Source organism: Cervus elaphus, chromosome 11 (genome assembly GCF_910594005.1).
Source record: "Cervus elaphus chromosome 11, mCerEla1.1, whole genome shotgun sequence".
Lineage (NCBI taxonomy): Eukaryota > Metazoa > Chordata > Mammalia > Artiodactyla > Cervidae > Cervus > Cervus elaphus.
In genome coordinates, this window is record NC_057825.1 from 89,715,029 (window position 1) to 89,729,662 (window position 14,634).

Below are 14,634 nucleotides of genomic sequence, written 5' to 3' on the forward strand. Positions count from 1 at the left end.
TATATAAAAAGTGATTTCTCACTACTGGAAAGAGCCTAAATATGCAGCAATAGGAGAAAGCCTTGAGAATTTAATATATTCATATGATAGAAAATTAAGGAGCTATTGAAAAAAAAACTTTATAAAGAATATTTAATGATGCAAGGAAATATTACTTGAAAAAGCAGGACACAGAACTGCACAGACACTTTGATTTCAGTCATACAATAAAGACCGTAACAACATGCATATATGCATGCAATTCACAGGAAAATGTCTGGGTTGGTAAATAACCAAATGTTAATATTGTATTTTTTTCAGACTCAGCGATTTCTTTCTTGTATGCTTTTTGTTAAAAGTGGTATGTGTTGTTTTTACAACCAGAGAAGGGTACAAAGTTTTTAAGGCAGCCAGCTCTGCCGCTCGATGAGATTCCTCGACTCTAGTCTTCTGTCTGGAAAGCGCCGGCCCTGCGCCTGCTCCCCAGAGCGTCCCCGGGGCGGTCTGGCGGCTGCAAGGGAGAGTGCTGGAATCCCCGCGGTGGGAGGCCACCGGCTTGGCGTCGCGCGCTGCCCGAGGTGGAAGGTCAGGGGAGGGACCAAGTCTTTTTCCCGTCCTGGAGCGAGATCGGGACTGCGCTGGGCGCCCGGAGCCCTGGTCCAGTCTTCAGCCATCGCGGCCGCCGCCCAGTCCGCTGTTCCACCGCCAGGTGCAAAATGCCGTGTCATTGGGAGAGTCTGCGGCCGGAGCATTGAATTACAGCTTAGCCAAGCTCCCGCAGGGCGGCGCGGGTGGAAGATGAGCAGAAGCCCCTGTTCTCGGAGCACCCGCTGACTAGCAGGCTAAGCGTAGCCCCGGGCGCGGACCGAGTGGAGGCCACTGGAGCAGCCCGGGACTGGCCTTTCTTTCTTCTTCAAGAGCCATTGCTCTGAGCTGGGAGTCAGTGATCCGAGACAGCCTCCCTCCACCAGCCCTCTGCTGTGAGGGGACCCACGAGCTGCGCCTCGGCAATCCCCAACCTTCCCCAGCCCTCTCCGCGCCCTGGGTACACGGGATCCTGACTCCCGTCAGTCATGCTGAGGGTCTTCATCCTCTACGCGGAGAACGTCCACACCCCTGACACCGACATCAGCGATGCCTACTGCTCCGCGGTGTTTGCAGGTAGGAGGGGCCCGCGATCCTTCCCGGGAAGAGGGGGTGGGAGTTGCAGAGGGGCGCCGCGGTTCTCCACCTCGAAGAACACCGGAATGTGAGCGAGAAGACTCCTCGGCCAGATTGACTTTGAGTGTTCCAAAAACACACTCGGAGAGAGGCGACTCGGAGAAATGGAGGCAAGAGGGAGAGGCGGTCAGCGGTCCGGAAGCTGAGCCCCGGCCGGCCGGGGCTAGGAAGGGCCTGCGGGGCAGGACCAGCATCTGTCCTCGCACTCCCCGGATCTCTTAAAAGAGGCCTTTTTGCTTTGTGTGCTGCAAAGCGTTGTGTTGCAGGGCTCCCCGCCTCTCCCTGGAAGACTGGTAGACTGGTAGACTGGTCCCGGTGCTATTTATAATCCAACTCTCTTGCCTTGGCAGGGGCCTGGCGGCTGCCCTCGACCTTTGCTCTCTATCACAGGCTGGGCCTGCAGGCAGGCGCACACTGGGGACGGAGGCACCGCCCATCGGTCCAGGGGTCCTACTCTTGTTTTCCGGCACAGGATGCGGGAAATTCAGCATTTTGGGGGTGGCATCCTCGTCATCAGGTGGAGGAGCCTGCTCCCCCATCAGACTGAGACCTTCCACAGGAAGGACTTTCATGGTGATGAGTGGACCAGGAGGTGAGGGCTGGGCTCAGGCTGCTTCTCTGGGACTTCTGTGGGCGGAGCCAGAGCTGGGGTCTACACACCTGGCCTGTGTGTTTGGAGCCTCACTGGAGGACAAGGACCGGAGGACAAGATTGTGTGGGCCCGCTGCCCCACCCACCCTGTGGGTTTGCTCTCAGCCTCTGTACCTGTCACTCCCTTTCTCCTTCAAGATCTAGCTACATCCCAGGCCTCCAGAAACCCCTGGCAATCCAATGGACATTTCCTTTTAGTTTCACGAGCTTCTGATGCCCTGTTCTCAGACACCCCTGTGCCCATAGGCTCCCAGGCACACGCACACATGAAATGCATGTGACACTTGCAAGTTCCAAGGAGTAGGAACTCACAGAATGCAGGCGTGTGTCCACAGCAATGTGCATGCGCGCGCACACACACACAGACACACGCACACACACACACTCCTGGGGGTGAGATTTCAGGTTTCTCTAGGAGGAGCTGCTGAATGGGCCCTTGGCCTGGAAAGCAATGTGCTCTTTCCAGGGTGAGGGGTAGGGGGAGGTGACACTCCCTCTGTGCTCTTCTCCTGACACCTTGCTTTGAACTGTTCTGACCAGTTTCCTACAGTTGCCTTCGGAAATGAGCTTTATCAAGGTGTTTCCAGGGGGAGAATGAGGGCATGAATGGGGTGGTGGGGCCGGGGTGGGGGGTGCCTCCACACCTCTTCTACAACCTCAGCTCTGTGCAGGCCAGGACAGTGGTTCATCTGGCAGGCCCGGATGTGCAGCCTAGCTGAGGGCTCTGGCCTTAGAGCTGCAGACCTCCTGGGAGCACCGTCCACTCTGTAAATAACCCCCTGGCTAAGGGGAGGGAGGACATGCTGAAGGGAAACGAGCACGCTGGGCTTTGAGTATCCGCCTCCCTCCGCTCATCCGCCCCACCCAGCCCCTCATCCCTGTCCCAGGGCTGAGCGCGCCCTGTGCACGGCACCCTCTGGAGCTGTCCAGTACAAATGAAATGCAAGAAGGGCCACTTTGGCAGTCCTGCCTCTTCTCAGGGATCTTGTCTCCTCTGATGACCACTCAGCCGGAACCAGATTTTCATCCACCTTCTCTGACCACACTCCCACCTCCCAACACCTCCTCCCAATACACACACACATACTTTCCCCAGACTTCACAATGTCCCCACCCAGACCAAGCTCAGAACCCTAGTACGAGAAAGGAAAGAAGGAAGAATGGTTAATGAATGGGGAAGCACTTTCTAAACCTAGAAGTGCTTTACCCACCAGAAGGCCCTCTGGCACGGCTCCTCTCCTGTCAGAGGGGCCTCCCCCTTCCCTGGCAGGAAAGGCAGTATGTTGTCTGTGCTGACTGGGAGTGCCCCCAGCCTTCAGAGGGGGCTGTCTGGATGCCCCAACTCCCAGCCATCACAGTCACTGCCCGGCAGTCATGGGGAGCACAGGCTCTCCCTCCCCCAGCCCTGGCCATAATCCACCTCCTGTGTGTTGGCCAAGCTCTTAACTTATGTCCATATTCGGCCTCCCTGCAGCATCAGGCCAGCTCCCCCACCTCCTCCCGGTCAGGGACAGTTTGCTAAATGATTACACGGAAGGCTCTGTTCTCAGGGACACACTACTCAGAGCAGAACACCCTTCTGGGAAGCCTCCCCTCACCTACTGGCTGGGAACTGGCCTTCCCAGACCTGTTGGGTTTGGAAACCATGGACCCCCTTCCTTTGGCTACCTGTTTGGAATATCCTGTCATTTAAGAGGTGCCTCCATGCATACCTAAGTTCACTTCCTGTTCACAGTAGCTTTGTGAGGCCAGTGGGCAGGGATATTATGCCCTTTGACAGATGAGCGGAGCAGACAGGCCCAGAGAAGTACAGAGGCCTGGCCAAGGTTACACAGCGGCCAAAGCACCCACCACCCCCATCATCATGCCCTCTGTTGTTCTCAGCGTCTGTGCTCATGAATAAGAAAGTGCTTTGAAAAGCATACCATGCACTGCCCACACACGATGTACCCTGGACCCAAGCCAGAGCTAGGGAGGACTGTGCGTGGGGTACCCAGGCTGGGCTGAGTCAAAGTGGGGGGAGTGCCAGGCTGCAAGGAGTGCAGTATACAACAGATGACGCAGAGATGGGGGATTCCGATTCTGAGCATGTGTATTCATCACAGTGAGAGAGAATGGTCATTCATTAAGCACAAACAATGTACTATTTTCAGACGCTGTCTCTTTAAAACCCACAACAATCCTCTGAGATGCACTTAACTGATACTGTGCTTCCTAGGTGTAAGCTCTGTTCTAAATAGAGCTCACTTACTATGAGCTCTATCATGTTCAAGTTGTTCAATTTGTACCAGGCCCTTATATGTAGATCCTTAATCCTTCTAGCAGCCATATATGGTAGTAACCAGGCCCTTATATGTAGATCCTTAATCCTTCTAGCAGCCTTATATGGTAGTAACCAGGCCCTTATATGTAGATCCTTAATCCTTCTAGCAGCCACTCTCCACCACACAGAAGTTAAGTCATACACTAGTCATTAGTGGAGTCAGGATTCAGGCCCACATACTCTGGCTCTGGAACCCTGTTGTCTTTAACTGCTCTACCATTTCCCTCTGGCCTTACCTCTGATTTACAAAAGACAAGCAGTAAAAGGTGGAGGGACAGGAAGGAACCCGGCTCTGGCTCACAGCCTGGAGCCCAGTCTCCGTCTGCACGTGGCCCCTCACACCTTGTCTTGCCTCACACATTGTCCCTGCTGCCACTGGCTCTCTTTCTCCCTCGGCCTCTGACGTCCTCGTTCTCATTCTCTGGTCTGAAGGATGCCTCCTTATCTCAGAAGGGTCTCTGCCCTTCTGCATCTTGCAGGACCAGTCACCGCTTGGTCCAGGGTGCTCCCTCTGGGCAGAACTCTTGTGCTAGGCCATTTCAAGCCTTCTGTTAGGCCTGTGGTGGCTCTTAAGGGTCTGATAAGCTGAGGCTGGGGTCATGCGTCCTGTGGCACTGAGGTGGGCAGCCTGTAGTGGGTGTGGCAGGCACTGGGGGCCTCTGAAAAGGGAGTGCTGTAAGCATAGGCCCCCAGCTTGGCCAATCCAGGGGCCGGGGAAGGGGCTCAGCAGTGAAACCTCAGTCACAGTCCAGTGGGGTAAGAGCACTGAACAAGACTGAAAGAAGGACGGTAGCTGAAAGTATTGGCTTTAGACCCAGACTACCTGGGACCTTGGATATGGAATTCCAGCTCTGCCACTTTCCAGCGGTGTGTGTGTCTTTGGGCAAGTTACTTAACCACTCTTGTCTTGCCTCACACATTGTCCCTGCTGCCACTGGCTCTCTTTCTGCCTCGGACTCTGTCGAGGTTTCGACACTCTGTGATCAGTTTCCCCACCTATAAAATGTTGATAATAATAGTACCTGTTTTGGAGGGATGGTTCTGAAGAGTTTATGTGTTAATCCATATAAAACACTTTCAATAATGCCTGGCACATTAACTATTTCACTATTATATGATATATATATATTTATTCTAATTATTATTATGGTTAACACGCATCGTACATGTACTAAGAAATCATTGCACACATCCAAAAAGTCTTTCACTCTCTTTTTGGTCTGGTCAGTCCTATCACCAGCTCTGTTGGTTCATTTACTGTCCAGGCTGGGCACATTGTACTGAGGGGTGAGTGACCATCCCTGCAGCCCCAGGGACCCTAGCCCCCTCTCCTCTGGGAGCCCTCCCCAGGGCAGTCCTTTCTGAGGCCAAGGCATATGTCCACTTGCCTGATGGCTGGCTGTGGCCCTCCCCATTGGACTGGATCTTTCCTGGAATAAGCATCCCTCCTGTGACTCCCTGGGCCCACAAACCTTCTCAGTCTCCCTCTCCAGGCCCAAATCTCTCTCTTTCTTTTCTTCCTGCATGCTGGTCTCTTCCCAGATTGGTTTATTAGGCTGAAATGTTAGCAGTTGTGCATCTCCTGTGAGCCAGGCAGGCTCTGGGCTGGAAGCCCTGGTGTTTGCTTTAATCATCCCAAGAGCTCTGTGAAGTAACATTCTCTTGATTTTACAGAAGTGGAAATAACTCTGAAAGGTCAGATCTCATGCCTTGGGACACACGGCTAGAAAAGCAAGGACTGTGATGGATGCCCAGGGCCATCTAATTGTTCCTGCAATGGGTTACTCTTTCCGGGCAGTCAGTCATGTGATCATGACCGTAACCAGAATCATTGCTGCCTGACACCCCTGGCAGACATTTGTGGGTGCCTGTCTAATCCCAGCTGATTGTATTGGGATATCCACGGGACACAATTTCTTCAATGAATGCGGAGGTGGGGCAGAAGGATGCACTGGACTGTTCATACTCCTGTGAGTCTTTGGACTTGGACAAATGTGCCCTGAGGAATCCTGGAAGCTCACATGCAGAGTGTTTATCTCAAAGTTGGTGTTATTGGAAGCAGAGGGCAAGGTTTATTTGCTTCCTGGATACCCCACGTGAGGCCTTGGGGAAAAACAAGGCCCAGACATTAAGAGAACTGAGCTGGAGGAGACCAGTGGGCCAACTCCAAGAACAAGAAGGGGCTCTCCTTGAAGTAACTCTTCTTGATTGGCAGGGAGGAAGGACCATAAATAGGTGACAGAAGAGGGTCATAAACCCACATCCCCAGGGGAGCGTGGCAGGTGGTATAACTAAGGCCAAAGGGAGAAGCACATGCATATTTGGGTGAGAGGTGTGTAGGGCGAGCTGAGATGCACACTTCCAGCCAGAGGTGCCAGATAATCAGTGTTCGGCAGAAAATTAGGGCTCACGTGCCAGGTTTTCTGATTTTTCAATGGATGCTATAAATCCAGATCTCATAATGTTTAAAGTACGATTTTGTCATAAAATGTTGTGTTGATCAAAGACAACAGGTCTCTGTGCTGGGTGTGTCCCAGGAGACACCAGTGGCAGCATCTGATGGCGTTGTGTTTAATCCTGGAGACCTTGGTCTTGGACTCTTCAGGGAACTGGCAGCCAGTGTCCTCTCACCTGAGATGATCAGGCAGCACCTATCTGTGACTGCACCACTGGGATGGCAGGGGTGAGCTTTAGTCCCCTCCCCTCTTACCTCTTTTAGCTCTGTAATGTCATTGTGGTTAACGTGAAATTTTAAGTAAAAACTGGGCTTGCTATGCAAACTCAGCTTCAAAACAGCTCCCCTTCAGGCAGGAGATAGACAGGCCCCAGGCTGAACAGCTAGATTTTGTCCGCTGTGGACAGATACTCCAAAACAGCAGGAGGGAGGAGAAGCAAAGCATGACCAGATACGAGATCAAAGGCCACGTATTCCTCATTCTTAAAATCAAGGACACCTCCCCAGTTAGACATGTGCAGAAAAGCTCCTTGGAGGTCAAAAAGGGAGGGGCCTCCACCCCATAGTAAGTGATGTCAACCTACCTGTAGGCCTCTTGGCTAGAATCCATCTTGGCTAAGAGACGCATACACACACGGGAGGACCCTGAGATAAACCAAGTACGGATCAGAACAAGGCAAAGCAAGATGACCAGAAGAAATGCCCCACAAAAGCAGTTTAAACTGCCATGAGCGTGCAGCTCTTTCTCAGCCCGCCTGTGTGTGTCCACGTGGACTCTTTTCCCTCCTTGTAAACCCTTGTTTCACTACTTTATTTCTTTGTGGAAATTCATTTTCCACAAAGCCATGTGGACCAGGGTCGTTTCAGTGGCCAGTGGTCTAGCGGCCAGCACTCAGAGCTCTCATTAATTACTGTGGCCTGACTTCAGTCTCTGGCTGAGAACCGAGATCCTGCTTCAAGCCACTGCAGGTCAAGAACACCTTTACCCACTTGCTCCCCGACGGTGACTCCTAAGCAGGCCCTGTCGTCTTTGCAGTGGGGCTGGAGTTGTCTAGGGTGCCGAGGAGCTGCCCTTACCTGGGCCCTTAGGTAGGATGCAGATTTGGCTGTTGGTTAGCGAACCTTAACTGATGGTGGGGGCATGCATGATGGTCACTCTCTCGTAATGGTTGCTGTGTAGGCAGCCCTGACTGATAACGTTCTGACCCTCTGGGCTGCCCAGGCTCCCGGATCCTTCTGTCCTTCCCAGGCTCCCGGATCCTTCTGTCCTGTTTCTCTGCTATACCTTGCGGTCCCTTTGACAACACGGTTGGTGTGGCGGACATCGTGCTTGGCTCTCCAGTGTCCCTTCCATACCACGATGAGGCTAAACCAGTGGTTCTCAAGGAGGATAGTACTGCCCCCAGCGGGTATTTTGGATATGATGATTTGGGATATGTTTCCACTGCAACCTGGGCAGGACAGCATTAGCCTTCCTGTTCATTGAGGCTTCCTTGGTGGCTCAGATGGGAAAGAATCTGCCTTTGCTTAAATCTAAAGCCAGGACGTGAGTCAGTCATCTTCAGCTGGGCGACTGCTGTGGTCCGAGCAGGAGCAGCAGGATAGTGAGAATACAGACTGAAAAAAATGTAGACCACCGGAGCACTACTCATTCCTCCCGCTCTGATCTGCTCTTGTACCAGGGGTCTGATCAGGCCTGTGTCTGCCTCCTTCCAGAGTAGGCCAAAGAGCCCATTTGAACAGCCTTCCTACAGCAATGTCTCACTCCAGGTGGCTTGGTGGAAATTCCAGACCAGTGTTGTCTCCTGGGCCACGGACATAGCGGCCAAGTTTATTGGCCCTGGGGCTGCCACAGTTGGTATGGCTGGTTCAGGGGCTGGCACTGGAACAGTGTTTGGCAGCTTGATCCTTGGCTATGCAAGGAATACATCTCTGAAGCAGCAGCTCTTCTCCAGCACCATTCTGGGCTTTGAACTGTCTGAGGCTATGGGGCTTTTCTGTTTGATGGTCACCCTCCCCATCCTCTTCACCACGTGAGGCTCCATGGAGGTCACCTACCCACACTGGCTGCTTTGACTCCAGGCCATGCTCAGTGCTGGAGTGTGCTAACTTCTACCATTAAACACAATGTTTCTCTTTCAAAAAAAAATCGACTTGCAATGCAGAAGACCCAGTAAGATCCCTGGGTCAGGAAGATCCCTGGAGAAGGGAATAGCCACCCACTTCAGTATTCTTGCCTAGAGAATTCCATGGACAGAGGAACCTGGCAGGGTTTGCAAAGAGTAACCCAGTCCATGGGCTTGCAAAGAGTGGAACAGAACTGAGAGAATAACACTTTGCTATCTCATAGGTCGCATAGGTCGTCCCTTGGATTCCTGGCCACATCTAGCTGTGAGGGAATTCTGGGAAATGTAGTCTATCTATGTGGGTGACCATATGTCCAGGTCGGAGTCCTTGGAACATTTCTGTGGAAGGAGGGGAGAATGACTTTGAGGGGGACAAGTGGAGATCTCAGCACACTGTCTCCAAGAGCTGCATTCTTGATGCAAGTCCCCTTGGGAGGAAGCCCCTTTGAGGATTTGGCTCCAGGATGATGTCTCCAAGGGATCAGTCAACCATCCAATCAGGGAGAAGTGAAGTTGGAAGTTGGGATGGGAAAAGAAGCCTCAGGAAGTGTCCAGGGCTCATGCTACCGGCTGCTGTTTTTCTGGTGTACAGAGCAAGTGTGTGAAGACCCTGTTCCTTGGACATAAGCCAAGTGTTTGTAAACATTCCACAGATTTCCTATGCTGCCTCTGACCCATAAGAGAAGGTCTGGGGGGCAGGATGTGGTGCGCTGGGGAAAACAGCAAAGCCAGGAATCGTTGTGATGGAAAAAAATATCCCTAGTCATCATATCCAAAATTCCCCCTAGGGGGCAGTAGTATCCTCTTTGAGACCTGCCTGCCTAACCATATCTTAGGGTGGAAGGGACACAGCCAAGTACAACGTCCACCACACCAACCCCAGGCCAGCCCTTGCTTGCACTGGGAACACCTGGCTGCCTGAGACAAACGTGGTCTCTCCCCTCATCGACCAACTTCACCATCTAGCTAGACATCAAACCAGCAATTAAACAAATAGGTATTGCTTACAGCTGGGATGAGAGCTAAGAAGGAAAAGTGCTATTGTGCAGTGGTTTGCCAGAAGACCCAACCTAGATCAGGAGGTCAGAGGTTTCTCATGGAAGCAATGAGGCCTGAAGGATGAGGGGGGGTGGCCCTTTAAAAGAAGGGGGAAGGCAGCTGCAGGTGGAGGTGACAGGAGAGCTCTGAGTTTGGATGGAGCTCAAAATATTCCGGAAACTGAGAAGTCACTGGAGCTCAGAGAGTGAGGGGCTGAGTGGTCTTATCTTGTATGCAGGGGAAAGGGAGTTGGGCTTTATTCCAAGAGCATGGGAGGCCTTGGAGGGATTTTACAGAGTGTGTATTAGGGTGTGTGACTGATTATATTTAAGATCACCAGGCTCCCGTGTGGAGGCACTTGGATGCTGTGGGCACACAGATGGTACCAAAGTCAGCAAGGATGATTTAGGCTGTAAGTGAAATCCTATCTCAAGATGATTTTAATAATAAACAATCTTAAAGTGATCTTCATTCCCAATACAAGTCCTCTCGGGAGGAAGCCCCATTAGTATCAGGCCCCAGTATGATCCAGAGACATAGTGGGCTCTGGGCACATAGAATGGACAGCTCCAATCATCCTGGACACAGGCAGACTCCATTTTATTTTTCTCTGGTCTGCCATCCTTGGTGTCTGCTATATCTTAGAGCTGGCTGACAACTGGATCTACACGCTTCCTTATTCTCACAAAGTGGGAGAGGGAGTTGGGCTTGTCCAGTCACCAAGAACAAGTTATCCCTCCGGGAGAACAACTTGGGACATATATGCCCATTGCTGAACCAATAGCTATTGCCAGGTGATGGGCTTAGCTAGGTCAGGATCTGGAGCTAGGGCTGGAAGTAGTACCCAAATGGGTTCTGTTGAGAGAGAGGAACTTTGGATGTTGGAGAGGAAGTAAATGGCCATCGCATATGAGACTGAGAGGGGTCACTCAAGGAGAGCGGAAGAATCAGGAGGAAGAGGGTACAAGCCAACTGGAGGAGGCACAGCCTTTAAGATTGGGGAGAGGACAGCCTTAGACTTGTCACTGAGTGGGTGAGGGGGTAGGATCTAGTGCCCAAGCTCCCAGCCGGGCTTTGGAGTACAAATGATTCATTTATTAACAGGAGGAAAGCAAAAGGTTTGGGCACAGAAGCTGGTGGAATTTAGGAGGCTGGGAGCCTGGGGATGTTCTCTCCTTTGCATACAGAAAGCAGCCTGAGAGTGAGGGTGGTGATGTAAATTTGTAAATTTGGGGAGCGAAAAAGTGTGAAATAGTTGTCTAGGAGAGAGTGTGATTGAAGAGACCGAGGTGATGATGTAGGGTCGGGTCGCTGCTTGTTGGCAGTTAGGATCCCCCTGAGTCTGGGGTGGGACATAGCAGGTGAGGCTGGCAGGGTAGCTGTGTTATTCTCCAACACCAGTTAGCACTTAAGGGACAGAGGTGGAGGAGGTGAGGCTGGATTTCACCAGGTGGCAGTCACCTGAAAATGCTGGAGCCTCAAAGCAAGACAAGGGGAAGAGGGTTGGGGTTTTGTGCAGCAGAATGGTGATAACTGGTCACCGAACGGAGGCCGAGTGAGGAAGCTAGTGAGCACCTGGGAGGTGGGAGGAAGAGCAGCGCCTGTCGGGCGCTCGGTGCAGGTATAGAGGTGGGAAGCTCGCCACCTGTGGCCGTCAGCTGGAAAGGAATCAGACTTAACACGGGAACGCCTGCTAAAGGCTGTCACCGCTCGAGGCTCACGCTAAAAGCAGTACCTCCACGGCGGGGGCAGAGGACCTAGAGATTGCTGTTGGGATGTTGCAGAGCAGCTCCAAGAGAACAGGACACAGACCTCCGCCTCCGGAGATGAGTGCCCCCAGATCACTGATCTGAGAAGCCTCAGAGGTGTCGGAGCCTCTCGGGTCTCTAGGAGCACCGAGGGTGGGCCAAGGCGAGCCGCGCGGGGGCCAGAAGGTAGGCCCCCGGCCGTTCGACCCTCTCCTCCTTTAGCACTCCCAGAGCGTGCAGTTTTCCGCGGACACATTATGGTCCCTGCAGCCGGGTTTCCCCCACCTCGCGCCTTCCCACCCAGTTGCCTCGCGCCCTTGGCGCGCCGGCCTGCGCGCAGCGGCAGGGGAGCAGCGGACGCGAAGTCGGCCCTGGTGCGCTCCGGGCCCAGGTGCGCTGGCCGCTCCGGGAGCCGGGATGGTACTGGCTGCCGCTTCCCAGCTGCTCAGCCGAGCGGTGCGCCCGGCGTCAACGGCGCTTCCATTCCTGGCGGGGGCGGGGACCGGCGGAGGGGACCAGCGCCCCCGCCAGCGCCCGTCTGAGCGCTGGCTCGTCCCGCCCCCCGCCGGCAGGGCGGATCCGCATCGGGGCCGGAGGGGAGGGTCCACCCAGCGGGTGTCCGGTGTCCTCTCCGCGGCCTCTCCCAGGCGTCGGGACTTGTCCGCGGAGGCGCAGCGGAGGCGACAGCTCGCTCCTCTTTGGCGCGGCTGCTGCGGACCCGGGCGCTTGCTCGGCGGGGGCCGGCCGAACCATGCTGAGCTGCCAGCTGGTGAGGGCCAGCAACCTCCCCAGTCTGAAGAAGGACCGGCGCAGCGACCCGGTCGCCAGCCTGACTTTCCGAGGTGAGAGCCCCGTGGCCACCGCGCCCGCTCGCCGGCGCCGCCCGCCAGCGCGCGCACCGCGGGGTCGGCCACCCCCGCTCCCGCACTAACCCGGCCAAAGTTTCCTCCCCTGTCAGCAAGGACAGAAATCCCAGAGAAATCTCGGTCCTGTCTTCTTCAGAGGGGGCGAGGAGGATGCAGCCGCGCAAGAAAAATGCCGTGGTGCTCAGAAATTTTGGAAACCCAAAGCGCCGTAATATGTCGATAGTTGTTGCACTTCTAAGACCGATACCCGGGGGTAATACCGTGCGAGCCCTTAGCAGGCGGGGATGAGGGTGGGTTGGAGGATGAATGCAGAGAGAGAATAGGATTGCTTAAATATTGGGCGTGGAGACCGCGAGAGTTGTGTCTTGGTTTCATTCATTCATTCGTCCATCTTTCTTCAACACTGGCCGCCTTGAATTCATCTCAGTTGGGAGGAAAAGGGATAGAATAGGGCGGATATCGCCTTGATACAAGGAATTTTGAGTGTTTTAGGAAGTCTTTTAAAATGCCAAGAGCCTAAATGCCTGTCTGTGGGTACTTAGTCAAAAGAGAGTCTACGTTTGGGGAAAACACCCCAAAGGACTCACACCCGCCCCCTTCTCACCAGACACCCTTAACCCTCACTTAAAGGCGGACTTTCCCGTGGGAGGAGGTGTCTCAGGAGGGGAAAGGGAAGAGGAAGGACCTGTCAAAATTAAGAGAAGGAACAATGGCTGTGAGTCAGGACCCCAGTTCTGCAAAGAAAGATAATTAAGGAAAGGGGAGAGGGTTTTCCTCTTACCATATCCTGTGGTCTTGTGGAAGTACAAATATCCTGTGGTTTTGTGGACTTAAAAATTTGCGCAGCATAAAAGATTGTCAAACGTAGAGGGATAAATGGCTGGTGTTTTCAGGAGGCTTGGAAAAGGTGGTCACCATGGGGCCTCTTTAGTTCTGACCCACGATATCCATCTGCTCCCCCAGCACCCCAAAATATTGATAACCATAGATGAAAGACACAGTTTTGCAAAGTGAGAGCTAACTGTAGGTTTTCTTCTTTGTTATGGGACAGTTTACATTTTATTCCTTTTTTGAAAAGTGTGAGTTGAAACAATTTAGAAAAGCTTTCTACTTCCATTAATTGGTGCCATTCCTGGGTTCCTACTATGAAATGCAGTGTCAAGACGAGGTCCCTAGCTGTCCCTTAGGCTCAGATTCTGACTAAGCCATTCTTGTGTGAAATTATGGGGCCAACTGGCTGGGAAAGACTTCCCAAGGACCGTGAGCCCAGGGCCCTTTATCAGGCGTGAGTCTCCTAGATGCTTTGGATCTTTTCTGCATCTGTTCACCACTTTCTTTCCCTGCTTCTCCAACAGTCGTGTGGTAGCTACCAATTTCCCTGTTCTGCAGGCAAGGAGATGAGAACCTGGGGAAGTTAATTAAATGCTGTGTCCCAGTCATGGCAGGGAGCACCTGAGTGGGCAGTGCCCTTGAGTCCAAATCTATTGAGGTCCCTCTTTGCAGTTGAACCAGCCCAATTGAGCACGTGCACCTGTTGTCCTCTCCCCAGCTCTGCATTCCCCACCCTTTATAATGCCTTACTATTTATTCCCACTGATAAGCTCCTAGCAAAACTGATATAGTGGGATGTACCATCTCTAACTGTTCAAAGTCTGTTCATCTTTCAAAGCCCAGCTACAATGCCACCTTCTCCAGGAAGGCACCCAGGAGTCCCTTGACTGTCACGGCCTCTCCTCGCTGGATGCACAGCACCTTCTTAGGTCTGCTGGTGCACACACCCCAGCTCACCTGTGCTCAGCCCTTTGCTCCATAGTTAGGATCAGGGTAGCGACTTCAGGACTCCCAGTGCTAGCAGACAGGTGGTATTCTCTAGTGTGTGCCCCTTCTGGCCCAGTTTCTCAGCATCTTCCAGATGGGCCTAGGGGTCTCAGCAGTCTGGGGGGAGTAGTCCTTATGTTTTACTGTGCCTCAGAGTCTTCTGGAGAGTGTGCTTGACAGACAGATTCCTGGGTCCCCTCCATAAAAGTTCTGATGCAGCAGATGGAAATGACCTAAGAATTAGCACTTCTACACCTGAGGCAGGTCATTTTGGAACCACTTCTCGAGAGAAATTGATGTGAGATGTGGTGAAAGATGAAATTAATGTGACTTCCCCCACCCTATGGGGATATTCATGCTGGAGTTTGGGGCTGAACGGATGCTTAGGGAAAGAGGCTGTTGCAACCAG

General features: G+C 53.0%; 1 protein-coding gene and 1 pseudogene across 21 annotated transcripts in view; both read left to right on the forward strand.

The window, feature by feature from the left end:
- Nucleotides 1-478: 478 nt before the first annotated feature.
- The window catches only part of DYSF (dysferlin), a 220,588-nt gene continuing 206,432 nt past the window's right edge, over nt 479-14,634 (forward strand). For 6 of the 21 annotated variants that reach the window (XM_043918349.1, XM_043918353.1, XM_043918351.1 and 3 more), the window contains exon 1: nt 12,128-12,383. In XM_043918349.1, the coding sequence (XP_043774284.1) occupies nt 12,293-12,383 (91 nt within the window). In that variant the 5' untranslated portion in view covers nt 12,128-12,292. Of the gene's footprint in view, nt 1,141-12,125; nt 12,384-14,634 lie in introns of those variants that run through there. The other 15 variants (XM_043918340.1, XM_043918343.1, XM_043918341.1 and 12 more) reach the window with 5 other exon arrangements.
- LOC122702544 lies at nt 8,256-12,083 on the forward strand (annotated as a pseudogene).